The sequence below is a fragment of the Cydia strobilella genome, chromosome 17 (assembly GCF_947568885.1).
Source record: "Cydia strobilella chromosome 17, ilCydStro3.1, whole genome shotgun sequence".
Taxonomy (NCBI): Eukaryota; Metazoa; Arthropoda; class Insecta; order Lepidoptera; family Tortricidae; genus Cydia; species Cydia strobilella.
Genome location: NC_086057.1, coordinates 11,024,332 through 11,037,465, shown reverse-complemented (window position 1 = coordinate 11,037,465; position 13,134 = coordinate 11,024,332). Strand labels below are relative to the sequence as shown.

Sequence of the window (13,134 nt, the reverse complement as noted above, 5' to 3'; positions counted from 1 at the left end):
TAAACTATAAATTAACTAAAATTGGCATAATGACAAATTTTGAAATCCCTTTTAATATTGTCTCTACACTTGTATTGGTTCCGAAAAACGCAATATTTCAGCTATAGGTAAGTTTTAACATAATTTTTGCATTTTTTAGGGTTCCGTATCAAAACGGTACAACACTAAAACGGTACCACCGTACCAAAAAGGTAAAATAAATTATTGCATTTTTATGGCGCGACTCTGTCCGTCCGTCCGTCCGTCTGTCACATTGCTAAATATCTCGAGAACTACATAAGATTTCTATTTGAAAATGAAGAACGCTAACCTAAACACATTGAAAGTTTAATTTTTTAATATATTTTTTTTATTAATTATGGAAAATGGCCAATATAAAGAGGGGACAATTTTATTTTATTGATTTAGGCGGCAAATTTAGGCGCGAAGGGTGTCCCATAGAAATTTTGAATTTCGCGCCTTTTTCTACTGACAAGATTTGTTTGACCAACTATAGCATACTGTAAAGATGTATTTTTTTAATATAATTTGTTCGGTTGGCTAGTTTTTGGATCGTTATTTTTTTATTTATTTAATCAGGTAAATACACATAATATACAACCAAAGATAGATATAACTCCGTAATAGATGGATACAGTCTAAGGAAAAAAATGTGCCTCGAAAATCACGAAAATTTTATTCTCGATCAGATGGCGCCACTAGTTTTGGCCTACTCTCGTATAGAGGGCGTTGACTGTTTCGTTTGTTATTTATAATTTTAACGCATACCAGTGAAAGAACATGGGTCAAAATCATATAAAAATAATTAATGCAAATAAAAAAATCATTTATCCATATTTAAATACATTTTAACGTATTTTTATAAATCTTCATTTTTAGTTTTAAAGTATGTCGATAGATGGCAGTGAATTTACAATGGTTACAAAATTTACTATGACAGTACCGCTCTATCTTATTATATCCTCATTGATACAACTTATTTATTTCATTTATTTCATTTATTTAATGCAAAAAACCATGGTTATAAAAGGTGTTACATAGAGATTTGGTACATGGTCACCCTGCAAGGGCGTAGCAATGTCTTAAAACTAGTTAAAGCTAAAAAGTTAATTTATACAAAACAAGATATGTTTAAATTGGTACTTTCAGTGGAAATATAATAATAATCAATTCGTAGTAAATATATAACATTGAATTGGTAAATTATCGTCAAGAAATAATTTTATAATTATAGCAAATTAGAATGTTATATTGTCAGTTTATTCAATTATTCCATTATAGTGTCAACAAATTGGTATTCAATTAGGTAATTAATTATGAGATAACATAACTTAATTACAAAAGTACCGTTAAACCAGTAATGTTTGTCTCGGTACCAAGTAAGGTTTGTTTCGGTACAATATATTAGATATGGCAATGCCTACTCAGCTGTCAAATTTGACAAAACGAAATCATCACAATCAGATCAGACCAATCAGTGTTACAGTGTATGTTGTCTGTCTGTCGCTGTCACTGGTTAGCGTCTTTGAAGATGTTGTTTTTCTTTAAATTCTAGTAAAAGCCATTTAAAAACCACTAATTGTGAAATTAAGAATAATTCTTTTTTTTTTCTGTTAAAAACATCATATTATTCGGTTGTGATCTTGAAGCTGGATTATAAATGAAACATACTTTTTTCGATACACATGTTGTCGTGTCTCAAATGATTGAAACTAGAATTAAACCAAGCCATACAATATAATATGTTTAACTAGATAAAAAAACTATCTATTTGTCAACATGGCTCCGCGTATCATCTTGTTGTTTAGTGGCAAAAGGAAGTCTGGGAAAGATTACTTGACAGACCACTTGCAGAAATTGTAAGTCTTATACTTGACTACACAATTACCAACACATTGACTATTTATATATTTTAGTGTTTTACCTTGATTTCGTCACGCACGATACTGTATTTTCAATGGAGCATAAAGTTTCCAACTAGAAATTCATTTGCAGTACTGCAAAGTACATTTGATCTATATATGTATAGATCAAATGTACTTTGCAGTACTGCAGTGATTTTTATTAGTAGACAACAGAATTAATTTAGAAACAATAAAAAAAAAGTATAAACATCAATTACTAATAGGAAACTTTTTTGACTTAACCAACATGTTGCAACATTCTTTTTCTTTTTTAATTCATTATGGGCATGGGCAGTGCAAGTCATATCTTTTTAGGCTAAATCCAATATTCAAGGGGTGTTTATCTGTCTTTAGAACTACCTATTGTCAAAGAGAAATAAGTAACCTTAGAGGCTCACTTAATACATGGATCAAAACTTATTTAATAATAAGTTTCAATGAAAATTGTTAATTACTTATTCATTACAAGACAAGCGCTGGTGGCCTAGCGGGAAGAGTGTGTGACTTTCAATCCGGAGGTTGTGGGTTCAAACCCCGGCTCGTACCAATGAGTTTTTCGAAACTTATGTACAAAATATCATTTGTTATTTACTAGTTGCTTTTCGGTGAAGGAAAACATCGTGAGGAAACTGGTCTAATCCTAAGAAGGCCTGGTTCGCCCTCTGGGTTGGAAGGTCAGATGGCAGTCACTTTCATAAAAAACTAGTGCCTACTTCAATTCTTAGGATTAGTTATCAGGCGGACCCCAGGCTCCCATGAGCCGTGGCAAAATGCCAGGATAATGCGAGGAAGATGATGACTTATTCATAATAAGATTTAAGATTGTAAGCATTTAGATTTAGTTCCTCTCTCTGTTCTGCAACTGCACTGCTGCTGCAAGAATCACAAAAGTGACATATTTGCTAAGGATAACAAAAAGGACACATAGGAGTGCTTAAAAAAGATAGCTTGTAGGTATGATTTTATATTAAAATTCTATTAATAATATTTTATTTCAGACTGGGAGACCGATGTGAAGTGATAAAGATATCTCAGCCTATAAAGAGTCATTGGGCGAAGGAGAAGAACTTGAATCTGAATGAGCTGCTGAGCGACAGCGAGTACAAGGAGCAGCACAGATTGGAAATGATAAAGTGGAGCGACGAGATGAGAGACCAAGATTATGGCTGTTTCTGTAGAGTTGCTTGTCAAAATGGTAATAGACAAATTTGCATTTACTTTAGTATATTTTAAGCATGTTTTTAGGGTTCCATACCCAAAGGGTAAAAACGGGACCCTATTACTAAGACCGTTGTCCATCTGTCTGTCACCAGGCTGTATCTCATGAACCGTGATAGCTAGACAGTTGAAATTATCACAGATGATGTTTTTCTGTTGCCGCTATAACAACAAGTACCAAAAAGTATGGAAACCTCGGTGGGTGAGTCTGACTCGCACTTGTCCGATTTTTTATTTATCTCCTGGTGGAGATAAAACATTTTAATAATGCACGTGCCTATAAAGTACATATGTTGACTATGTTCACATATGTACTTTATAGCTCAAGACACAAAGAAAATAGAAGTCAGTATGATGTAGTACAGTCGAAGGCAAAAATATCGATCCAGACAAATGGCTCAAAAATAATGTAAACACGATTTTATTGTCTATGCTAGCATACACATATTTTTGAAACTTTGGGAATGTATATATATTTATGCCCTTGACTGTACAAGGCTGTTAGATGTTTGTATATAACACTAAACAACTATTTGTTTCTACAACTAGCTGTGTGTGTGACGTGGGAGGGACACTCTTTAACCCTTTTCCAGGCATAGTACGACTTACCGACCACATACACGCCAATAGAATGTCAACCTTAGCTATCCCATTTAAGATTCAAACTTGGACTTTCGGAAATAGTGACTGGTTTTCAAGTTAATCATCAAAGCTGAATTAATTGGATTTTTTGGAAAAACCTTGTAGATTGGTGTGACCTGGAAAAGGGTTAACAATGGTTTATACATACACACTAGAATATTCAAGGTTTGTATTGTATACCACCAGGAGGCAGCCTTCCTCCTGTCTGATTCAGTGCAAAAAAACTAATATGGATCACAATTTGAAATGTATTCATTTGAACGAATGAATCTTAATTATAATGATTTAAGAAATTTAATTCTTAAGGACCTAAGAAAACATAATATTATTGGTTTTACACATGTGAGTGACATAACGAAATGTTTGAAAGTGTGATACCTACTATGAACAGGTATAATTTGCATAGTACACAGTTATGAGATCTTTAAAATAAATCCATGCATTAAGTCTGCATGCTAATTGTTGTCAACACTTGCAGTAGTTTCTCTCAACTATCAATTTTTTTTCTAGCCGCAGACAGACCCATATGGATAGTCAGTGACATCAGACGCAAAACTGACATCTGCTGGTTCAAAGAAACCTACAGGGACCTCATCAGAACTATACGCATAACTGCAGATGAAGATACCAGAGTCAAAAGAGGATACAAATTCAAGGAAGGTATTGACAATGTCACTTCAGAGTGTGACTTGGATGATTATACTCTGTGGGACCTGGTCATAGTTAATGGGAAAGGAAGAGAGCAACTGCAGGAGCAGTTAGGCAGTATTCTGGGATTATTATCCCACTTATGATTTAGATCTGACTGTGAAGTTAAATATAAGATTGGTATGGTATTTCACTGTTTGTTTACAGTACATTTTACTGTAGAGACTTATTTTTATATAAGCAAAGAAGGAGTGTTTGTATTTTATTCAATGTTTTTGAAATGAAAAATGAGGCAGCGGAATAAATACACTTTAAAAGTACAGATTGGTAAAGTTGTGCGGTGATTTTTTAGTTAAAGGTACCTGAGTTTTGGGACTATCTAACTAATATGGCTGAACGACTCAGAGGGTCTTGGCCTCTGAAACGAGAGCACGCTACTTTTCCCGATCCTGCGCCGTTTCCTGCTGATTATCGGCTTGAAGCTGACGCAGATCTGCTTCCACACTGATGGAATTTTGGAACTAAAACTAATTTATACATTCCATCTTTACTTATTTAATTTATTTAACATTTAACATAATACATACTTACATGTTTCATGCAGCAGAGCCTTGAACCAGGCCGTAGCTGTCCATAATAATTCATACCACCCACCTTGGATAGTACTAACCTATAAATAGTACTATGTCATAATTAATTTATCGATCTACAATGTCCTATTTATTTGTTTTAATTTTTATTAACATAATACATACTTACATGTTTCATGCAGCAGAGCCTTGAACCAGGCCGTAGCTGTCCATAATAATTCATACCACCTTGGATAGTACTAACCTATAAATAGTACTATGTCATAATTAATTTATCGATCTACAATGTCCTATTTATTTGTTTTAATTTTTATTAATTTTTTAGAAATGTATCTTTACCGCATGTTTTTTGTTGTAAGATACCAGGTATAATTATAAAATCTGGAGGACAATAGAGACCCATTGTTTCTCGTAAAGTTTTAAGTCATAAATGTCATAATGTATTGTTTGTCCGAATTTTCGTTAGTCATAATTTGGTTTTTCTCAGAAACGCGTAAAGGATTGCCATAAAATAAACCTAACCTAACCTACACCAGTCACTGACATTATTATTGACAACGACGGGACTTAATCGCGTAAAATAAGTTTTAAATTTACCTCCGACGTTTCGAGGACGGCGTTGTCCCCGTGGTCTCGGAGAAGACTGGCTCAAGTTGACATCAACATCTAGGCGCGCGAGTTCTTCGAACTACCCGCACTTGGTCTTGTTTATTAACTTGAACGTTTTGCGCACTAGAGATTGCTGTGCCAGCACTCACAAATTCGATTTTTCAACTTTCGACACTGACATTGTCAATACTGACATATTATACGCTAACGTCTACGTAATTTACTTTCTATACATCTCGCTCGCACGAATCTGTCAGTACGAGCGAGATGCATAGAAAGTAAGTTACGTTCACGCTAGCGTTTATGTCAGTGCCAAACTGGTGGTAGCCACACTAACCCATCTACAGGATAACCTTACGAAAATCCTGAAATGTTATCGGTTTCAGAATTATGACTAATGATAATCTGACGATCATTACTTTATCATTGCTTTTTTTAATATATATAAATGATCTGCCCAAAGCCATTTCCCACCCTATGATCTTGTTTGCTGACGATAGCACCTCTATTATTCAATGCAGTAACTCGACTAATTATGAAAATGATATAAATAATGTAATAACTGACATAATATTGTGGCTTAGTAATAATAATCTAGTAATTAATTTGACCAAAACGAATGTAATGCATTTTTATCAACGAATTGAACCAATGGATATGAATATTAATTATAATGAAAATATCATAGACTGTAGAAGAGACTAAATTTCTAGGATTGCTCATTGATAGCCAGTTTACCTGGAAATATCACATAAATGACGTATGTAAGAAATTAAGTAAGTCAGCGTTTGCTCTATTCAAGCTTTCCAAAATAGTGAATAATGAAGCTTTATTTGTTGCCTGTCATGGACTTGTCGCGTCGGTACTACGGTATGGAGTAATTTTTTGGGGCAATGCAGCTGATAAAGACGCAGTACTAAAGGCCCAAAAGCGGTGTGTACGTTCGATGTGTAGCTTAAAAATGATGGATAGTTGTATCCCATACTTTAGATCACTGAATATCCTAAACTTGCCTTGTCTATATATTTTGGAAATTGCTGTTTTTGTGAAATCGAATCCAAACCTTTTTGATACAGTTGCCGACACACGAAAGCTCCCTGTACGATCTCAATATAAACATGAATTATGCCATAAAGTGTGTAAAACAGCCATGGTGCGCAAAAGTGTATTAGGAATGGCACCTCAAATATTTAATAAATTTCCGAATACTATTAAAGAATTAAATATTGCACATTTTAAGGAAACATTAAAATCACTGCTAATTCAAAAATGTTATTATAGTGTACAGCAGTTCTTGAACGATAATGATTTATAGTGTATTTTAATATTGACATTATTTAATTGTATTATGCCCTCTTTAAAATTTACGTTGTTGACATCATTTAATATTTATTGATTTTTTAATTATTTGCATGTGTAATTAAGTAATTTATATGAAAAAATTCGTACGCCTACCGGCAAAACATAGTGATCGCAACATGCTTTATTTTTTAAGACCAATATTATGTACCTATGTTAAACGAATAAATGATTCTGATTCTGATTACATTATGACTTTCATTAATATTCATGTCAAACAACGGGATCCCTCTGGAGGACTATCCTATACTATGAGTTGTAAACGTAGTTGTCTGCGTAGCCGGAAGACGGAAGGCAAAACTAACGAGTTTTGATTCAAAAATACCGATGTCAGAGGTTGTCCATTAATTATAGTTTGTCAAGGGACTGTCTCATTTTAAACATAGACAGAGAGAATCATACTATCTTTGTCTTACACTTGTACTAGCACCCAAAAGAAAAGGATGAGTATAGTTTTATGTTCTTATTTACTGACAAGATTTGCTTACATCACACAAAATTTTTAGACATCTTGGCGCATATTGGAATTTAACTGACATATAGGCGTTAAGTAATTCAGCATTTGGGATTTGGAATGAGTTTTAGTATAATAAATAAATGATTAGGCGAAGACGCGAATGGGTGGCGAAGTTACAGAATTTAATTTTTTTACCTAACTACTTTAAATGTATTTTACGCAGCCGTATTTCTTGCTAAAAATATTTTAATTAAATTGTTTGAATATTTAAGTGTAAATAATTTTGTCAACCCTTATGTTCAATGAATTGCAACTTAGATAACGTGCTTAGGTCATCATTTGGTATTATTATTTCTAATATGTATTGTTGTGATCTCTTCTTTTTTAATTGTATTTGCATGCATTTTTATGTATTTGATACAAATAAATAAATGAAATAAAATAGCCATCAGGAATTACACATAGATCATTTACTTTGGTATTATATTAATATATTTTATGTCTATGTCAACAATAGTAAAACGAAGACAAAAAATGGTTGTTAAAAGTTAGAAAGTCAATAATAATCTATTAGTTTTATAACCCATCTTTTAATTACATAAGAAAGATTGAATTTCCGTATTGTATACCTATCATATTTTACGGTTGTTTTTATTATACGTACGTTACGTTACTTTTTGTACCGTAAATCACTGTATTATACGATTATTTGATTTGACCTCTATTCTAAGGCCAGGATTACACTCGTAAGTTTTACTTACGTAAGTAGGGACACAGCTATACTACAGAATGAGATATGAATATCGTTATCTCATTCTAGCAAATAGCTTTGTCCCTACTTACGTAAGTAAAACTTACGAGTGTAATCCTGGCCTAATATCAGCCGAGATGACGTTTTATTCGAAATGAAATGTCAATTGCATACAAATTTGACAAATCTCGCTTGTTATTTGGTATCGACCCCCACTCTAGTTTGTCTATGAATTTAAAAAAAAAACTACGGATGCGTGACATGCGTAAAAAAAGTTTTCTTTGCCGCCATTTGACGTGCAGTTTATCTTTTAATTAGTTTGTTTGTAAGTAAAAAATAATTTGTTTTGTTTTAGGGTTCCGTACCTCAAAAGGAAAAAAACGGAACCCTTATAGGATCACTCGTACGTCTGTCTGTCTGTCTGTCTGTCTGTCCGTTTGTCACAGCCTATTTTCTCCAAAACTACTGGACCAATTAAGTTGAAATTTGGTACACATATGTAAGTTTGTGACCCAAAGACGGACATGTAACGTAAACAAATTAATTTTAAACACGGGGGCCCCTTTGAAATGAGAAAATTAAAAAATAAAGTTTTTCAAACTATATCGTATTACATATCAAATGAAAGAGCTCATTGTGAGAATCTCAAATATATTTTTTTATAATTTTACGATAAACAGTTTAGAAGTTATTCAAGAAGATATTCAAAAAATGTCCATTCCCCCCCCCCTTTATCTCCGAAACTACTGGGTCTAAAATTTTGAAAAAAATACACAAAATAGATCTTTACCTATAGATCACAGAAAAACCTATTAGAAATGTGCAGTCAAGCGTGAGTCGGACTTAATTACTTAGTTTTTGATCCGACCCCTACGGGTTTTTTTAAAGACATTTCACTCACGTTTTACATAAAACATACATTGTTTAAATTGTGTAATGTACGGAACCCTTGGAACGCGAGTCCGACTCGCACTTGGCCGGTTTTTTTAAAGTAACTCTAGCAAACGCCGTGAAATAGCCGATATTACCTATCTCCTTAGTATTACTAATGGTGTAATCGACTGCCCTGAGTTGCTAAGTAAACTGTGTTTCAAAACCCCCTCTCGTTCTAAAAGGTATCATCCCCCAATAGCAATCAAAAATGCATCTTCCAAATACAGACAGAATAGTTTTTTAACGCGCGCCAGTCGTAACCTAAATGAGTTGTCTAATGAATTTGATGTAGATATATTCAACTGTAGAATTCCTAGCGTGAGACGTAATCTAGTGCAGAGATATTTTGAGTCTTTGGAGTGAGCGTGTTGCCTTCTTGAATGCCTATACTAGTTACTTTATTACTCTCTTTTTTTTCTTGCCTTTTGTCTTCATTGATAAGTTAATTTGTATTTTAGTTACTCCCTTATTAGTTATCATTTGTATACGCTCTGTTTACATATGTGGCTGCGATAGTGCGCAACCTTAGTATAGTACCTATTAGTTTGTATCATGTCACTACCTGTGAGTTCCTATAATTGGCTTTCTGTATCAACCATAATTTTTATGTTAATGTCACAGCTGTTGGATCTCCAAATAAATAAAATAAAAAATAAAAAGTTTCGTGTAAAATGTGCGTTAAAGATATTTCGGAGACTCCATGCACCTCATATCCGCGAATTCCGCCAGAGAGCAACTATGCCCCAATGTCGCCTGTAATATGAGGTGAGTTAATATATAATAGAAAGTTTATAATATGTGTGTAGATAAAGCAGTGTATGTAACTGTACATAATTAGGCATTAAAACACTCGTGTGATTCTATTATGAAACTCACTACGTTCGTTTCATAAACCCACACTCGAGTTTTAATGCCTTTCATTATGTAGCAGTCACATAAACTACTATTATCTCACTTGTACGGTAAGAATCTTAGATTGTGGTATGTATAGTTGGTATTAATCGGTCTTTGGCGTTGAACCTACCCTGCGTATATATCGGTCATTGGTGTCCAAAAGGTTAATACAGACCATAGAGGATGGATTTATTAAATGGAGCACTGAGGGCATCTTCCAGATGCCGTGCTGCTACACCAAAATGGTCTTAGAAGACCTAGGTATGTGATAACGTACCATTATTAACTTGCCTTGCCTGGAGATTTTGGAAAAAATGTACAGGGAGCCACGAAATCGTACATTTTAACAAAAAAAATGTTTGATGCCAATCAATTCCAAGTTCTCTATACCAAATTTCATCTAATTCGGTTAGCGGTTTAAGCGTGAAGAAGTAAGAGACAAGTTTCGCATTAATAATATTAGCAGGGATACTAAGTATAAGACTTCGCTCAGTGGCCCCACCTACAACAATGACGACGAACTTTTTCAATGGAGATTTACAATATTTTCTACAGCCTGCCAAAGAAACTTATAATTAGCGGTATCTTCAAGCTCCCTACATGTAGCGAACTGATGGTAGCCTCGCTCGGAACCTACGAGATGGCACTACTAACTAGAAAACTAACAGCGAAACATCAAATTAAATAAAACGTTACATGTACATTTTACAGATACTATATTTATGGCTGGTAGATTTTAATCAGCGATTAGTAAATAATGAAGCCTGGCAATGTCCATAAAATATTAAGAAAATAATATTACAAAAAAATACTGATTGGTGGCCTTCGAAGTAAGATGCGTATCTAATCAAAGAGTAAAGTAAGTACCTATATTATGTAATACAGGTCACTTACCTGGCCTAGGCCTGGCTACTTATTTAAACTTTTTGGTTTATACCAGTACTTGCATATTATGTAGCTACGTTCAAAGAATATTGGTATGGTATACATACAGTTGTGTGCAATATAGCAGTCAATAGGAAAATGAAGATCAGGGGAAAACTATAACTTCAGATCAATTATATTGGATCTTTTTTTATGATTATTCTGCATTACTTGTTTTTTTTTCAAAATTAACTGTAACCTTTACTTAAATAATATTGGTAGTTTTTTTTTCATTATTTTACATATTGACTGCTTAATATATTGCACACAACTGTATAAGAAACATTACCTACCTATTAGGTAAAAGGTATACATATGGTCTATAATATTTAGGTAAGTATATTTTTTAAAGTTGCAGTTGAAAGACATAAACGTATGTGGAGATATGTTGTTTTGATAACGTAACGAGTAGCTAGTAGGTATGTATATAAATCCCTAGCCTCGATTGTCTCTTTGTTTAAATCGTGTAATTTGGGTAAATGCAAGAAAGGATAATTAGGAGATGCGTCGAAACATTGCTTGCGCTCTGGTTTCTAAAGAAAAGAAACTTGGCAGACGCATTGTCTCGCTCGGCTACTCGTAGTCTGGCGCTGCTTCGATCGCCATGAGCATCGTAATGAGGTCACGTCAGGACGACCTTCAGCACGGGACTAGCGTCGCGAATCCACCGTTTCAGGTTCTTGCAAACATAGACCGCTAGCCGCAGTCTAGGCCGTCTAGATAAAGCCTTGACTCTGATGTTGACAAAGATAGAAAAATCTACAAATAGAGTATGTGACCTGACATTAGATATGTATTAAGATAGGTATGTAATCTAGAACTAGGTGGAGCTAGAAACAACAACAAACGATGACCCGTTTAAAATCAAATAGAAATACAATTATACATTTCCTTTGACGCTTTTGACAATACTATTTCCAAGAACTAAATTGACGTAGCGCGCGTAGGCGGGAAACAGATAGCAGCAGTGAATAGTTAAGTAGTAGGTATATTAATGACTAATATACTAATATTATGTATAATATCACGACTAATGAATTTCTAGGAAGAAGGAAAATGAATATGGGGGATGTATGGGGACGGCGACGGCTGCAGCGACGGTGGGCCTGCTCTCTGGTGGATGAGTATAGCGTGTGATTGAATGGGCGCTGCGTCGTTGCGACGGGCGCCATTGAGCGCGGCGGTGGTGCGGCGGCGGCGCGGGCTGCGCGCAGCCGCGGCTTCGATCGGCGCTGGGCGACGGCGGCGCGTTGCATAACCGTGTGGCACTCCGCGCGCGACCCCGCACCGAGCGCCCGCGAGCGCCACGCGCAGCCCCGCGCATCCTCGCGCTCTTTACGTAACGCGCGTCCAGCCCCCAGGGCCAGTGTTTAGCTGTACGCATAAGTGGTTCAGTTGGTGGAGCGCCTGGCTGCGGGCGACGGCCGGTTCGCTGGTAGGTGGCTAGCCGCAGTGCGCGCGCTCTTTGTCCGGGCGCGTGGCGGCGGCGGTGGCATCGCGTGCTGAATAATTGACGCGGAGGCTGTCCGGCGCTATCGACCCCCTCGCGTGACTCGCGCTATTAGCGCGGCAAGGACGGCCGCCGCGCGGGCTGCGGCACTCGCCGCTGCCGCCGCCGCCGTCGCCGATTCGCTGCTGTGCTCTATCCGACCGACCCCGCACCACTATCCCTGATGCTTCACCCGCTTACCAGCATGCCTGTCCTTGCTGCCAATAGTCAGAACACTATGCGCCTAACCCATGCTACAACTATTAAACTCGCAATGAATCGTGAACAAAGTGGACTATTTCAGTTCCGAGAATACGAGTCACTATTCTGTTTCCGTTTGTCATGTTTACAGCGTGACAGCTGTCAGGTAAGGTTCGATCGATTACATACAAACGGAAAGCCTGTCATGAGTAAGAATCCTATCGAACGGTATATCTACAGACACAAACATTTTCGTTTTACTTAGGTACGGAAATACGAATATGTCTAATATTCTATTTACAAAGCATTGTGGATACGTCTCTTGGCGAGAGAATATTGCATTATAGGTACCGTCAAACTATATAAAAGTGAAATTGACTAAGTTACGTAAAAGTTTTTTTCCGTTTCACCGGAGCCCACGTCAGTTATATAAGTTTAGTGAGAAATCATACTGAAGTCAGGAATCGAATGCGTTTTTGTAGTTCCTGTTTCGATCCACGTTTTATCGCCTGTGA

The 13,134-nt window shown here is 35.8% G+C and overlaps 2 protein-coding genes across 2 annotated transcripts in view; both read left to right on the top strand.

Moving 5' to 3' along the window:
• The first annotated feature begins 1,573 nt into the window (after positions 1-1,573).
• Positions 1,574-7,087, top strand: LOC134748868 (phosphomevalonate kinase). Its single transcript, XM_063683692.1, has 3 exons — positions 1,574-1,859; positions 2,903-3,099; positions 4,275-7,087. The coding sequence occupies exons 1-3, from the start codon at positions 1,780-1,782 to the stop codon at positions 4,556-4,558; spliced, it is 561 nt and encodes a 186-aa protein (XP_063539762.1). The 5' UTR covers positions 1,574-1,779; the 3' UTR covers positions 4,559-7,087.
• A 4,923-nt stretch (positions 7,088-12,010) lies between these two features.
• LOC134748707 (sodium channel protein para-like) overlaps positions 12,011-13,134 on the top strand; it is an 83,915-nt gene continuing 82,791 nt past the window's right edge. The window contains 1 exon segment of the mRNA XM_063683477.1: positions 12,011-12,364. The gene's annotated coding sequence lies outside the window, so the exon portion shown is untranslated.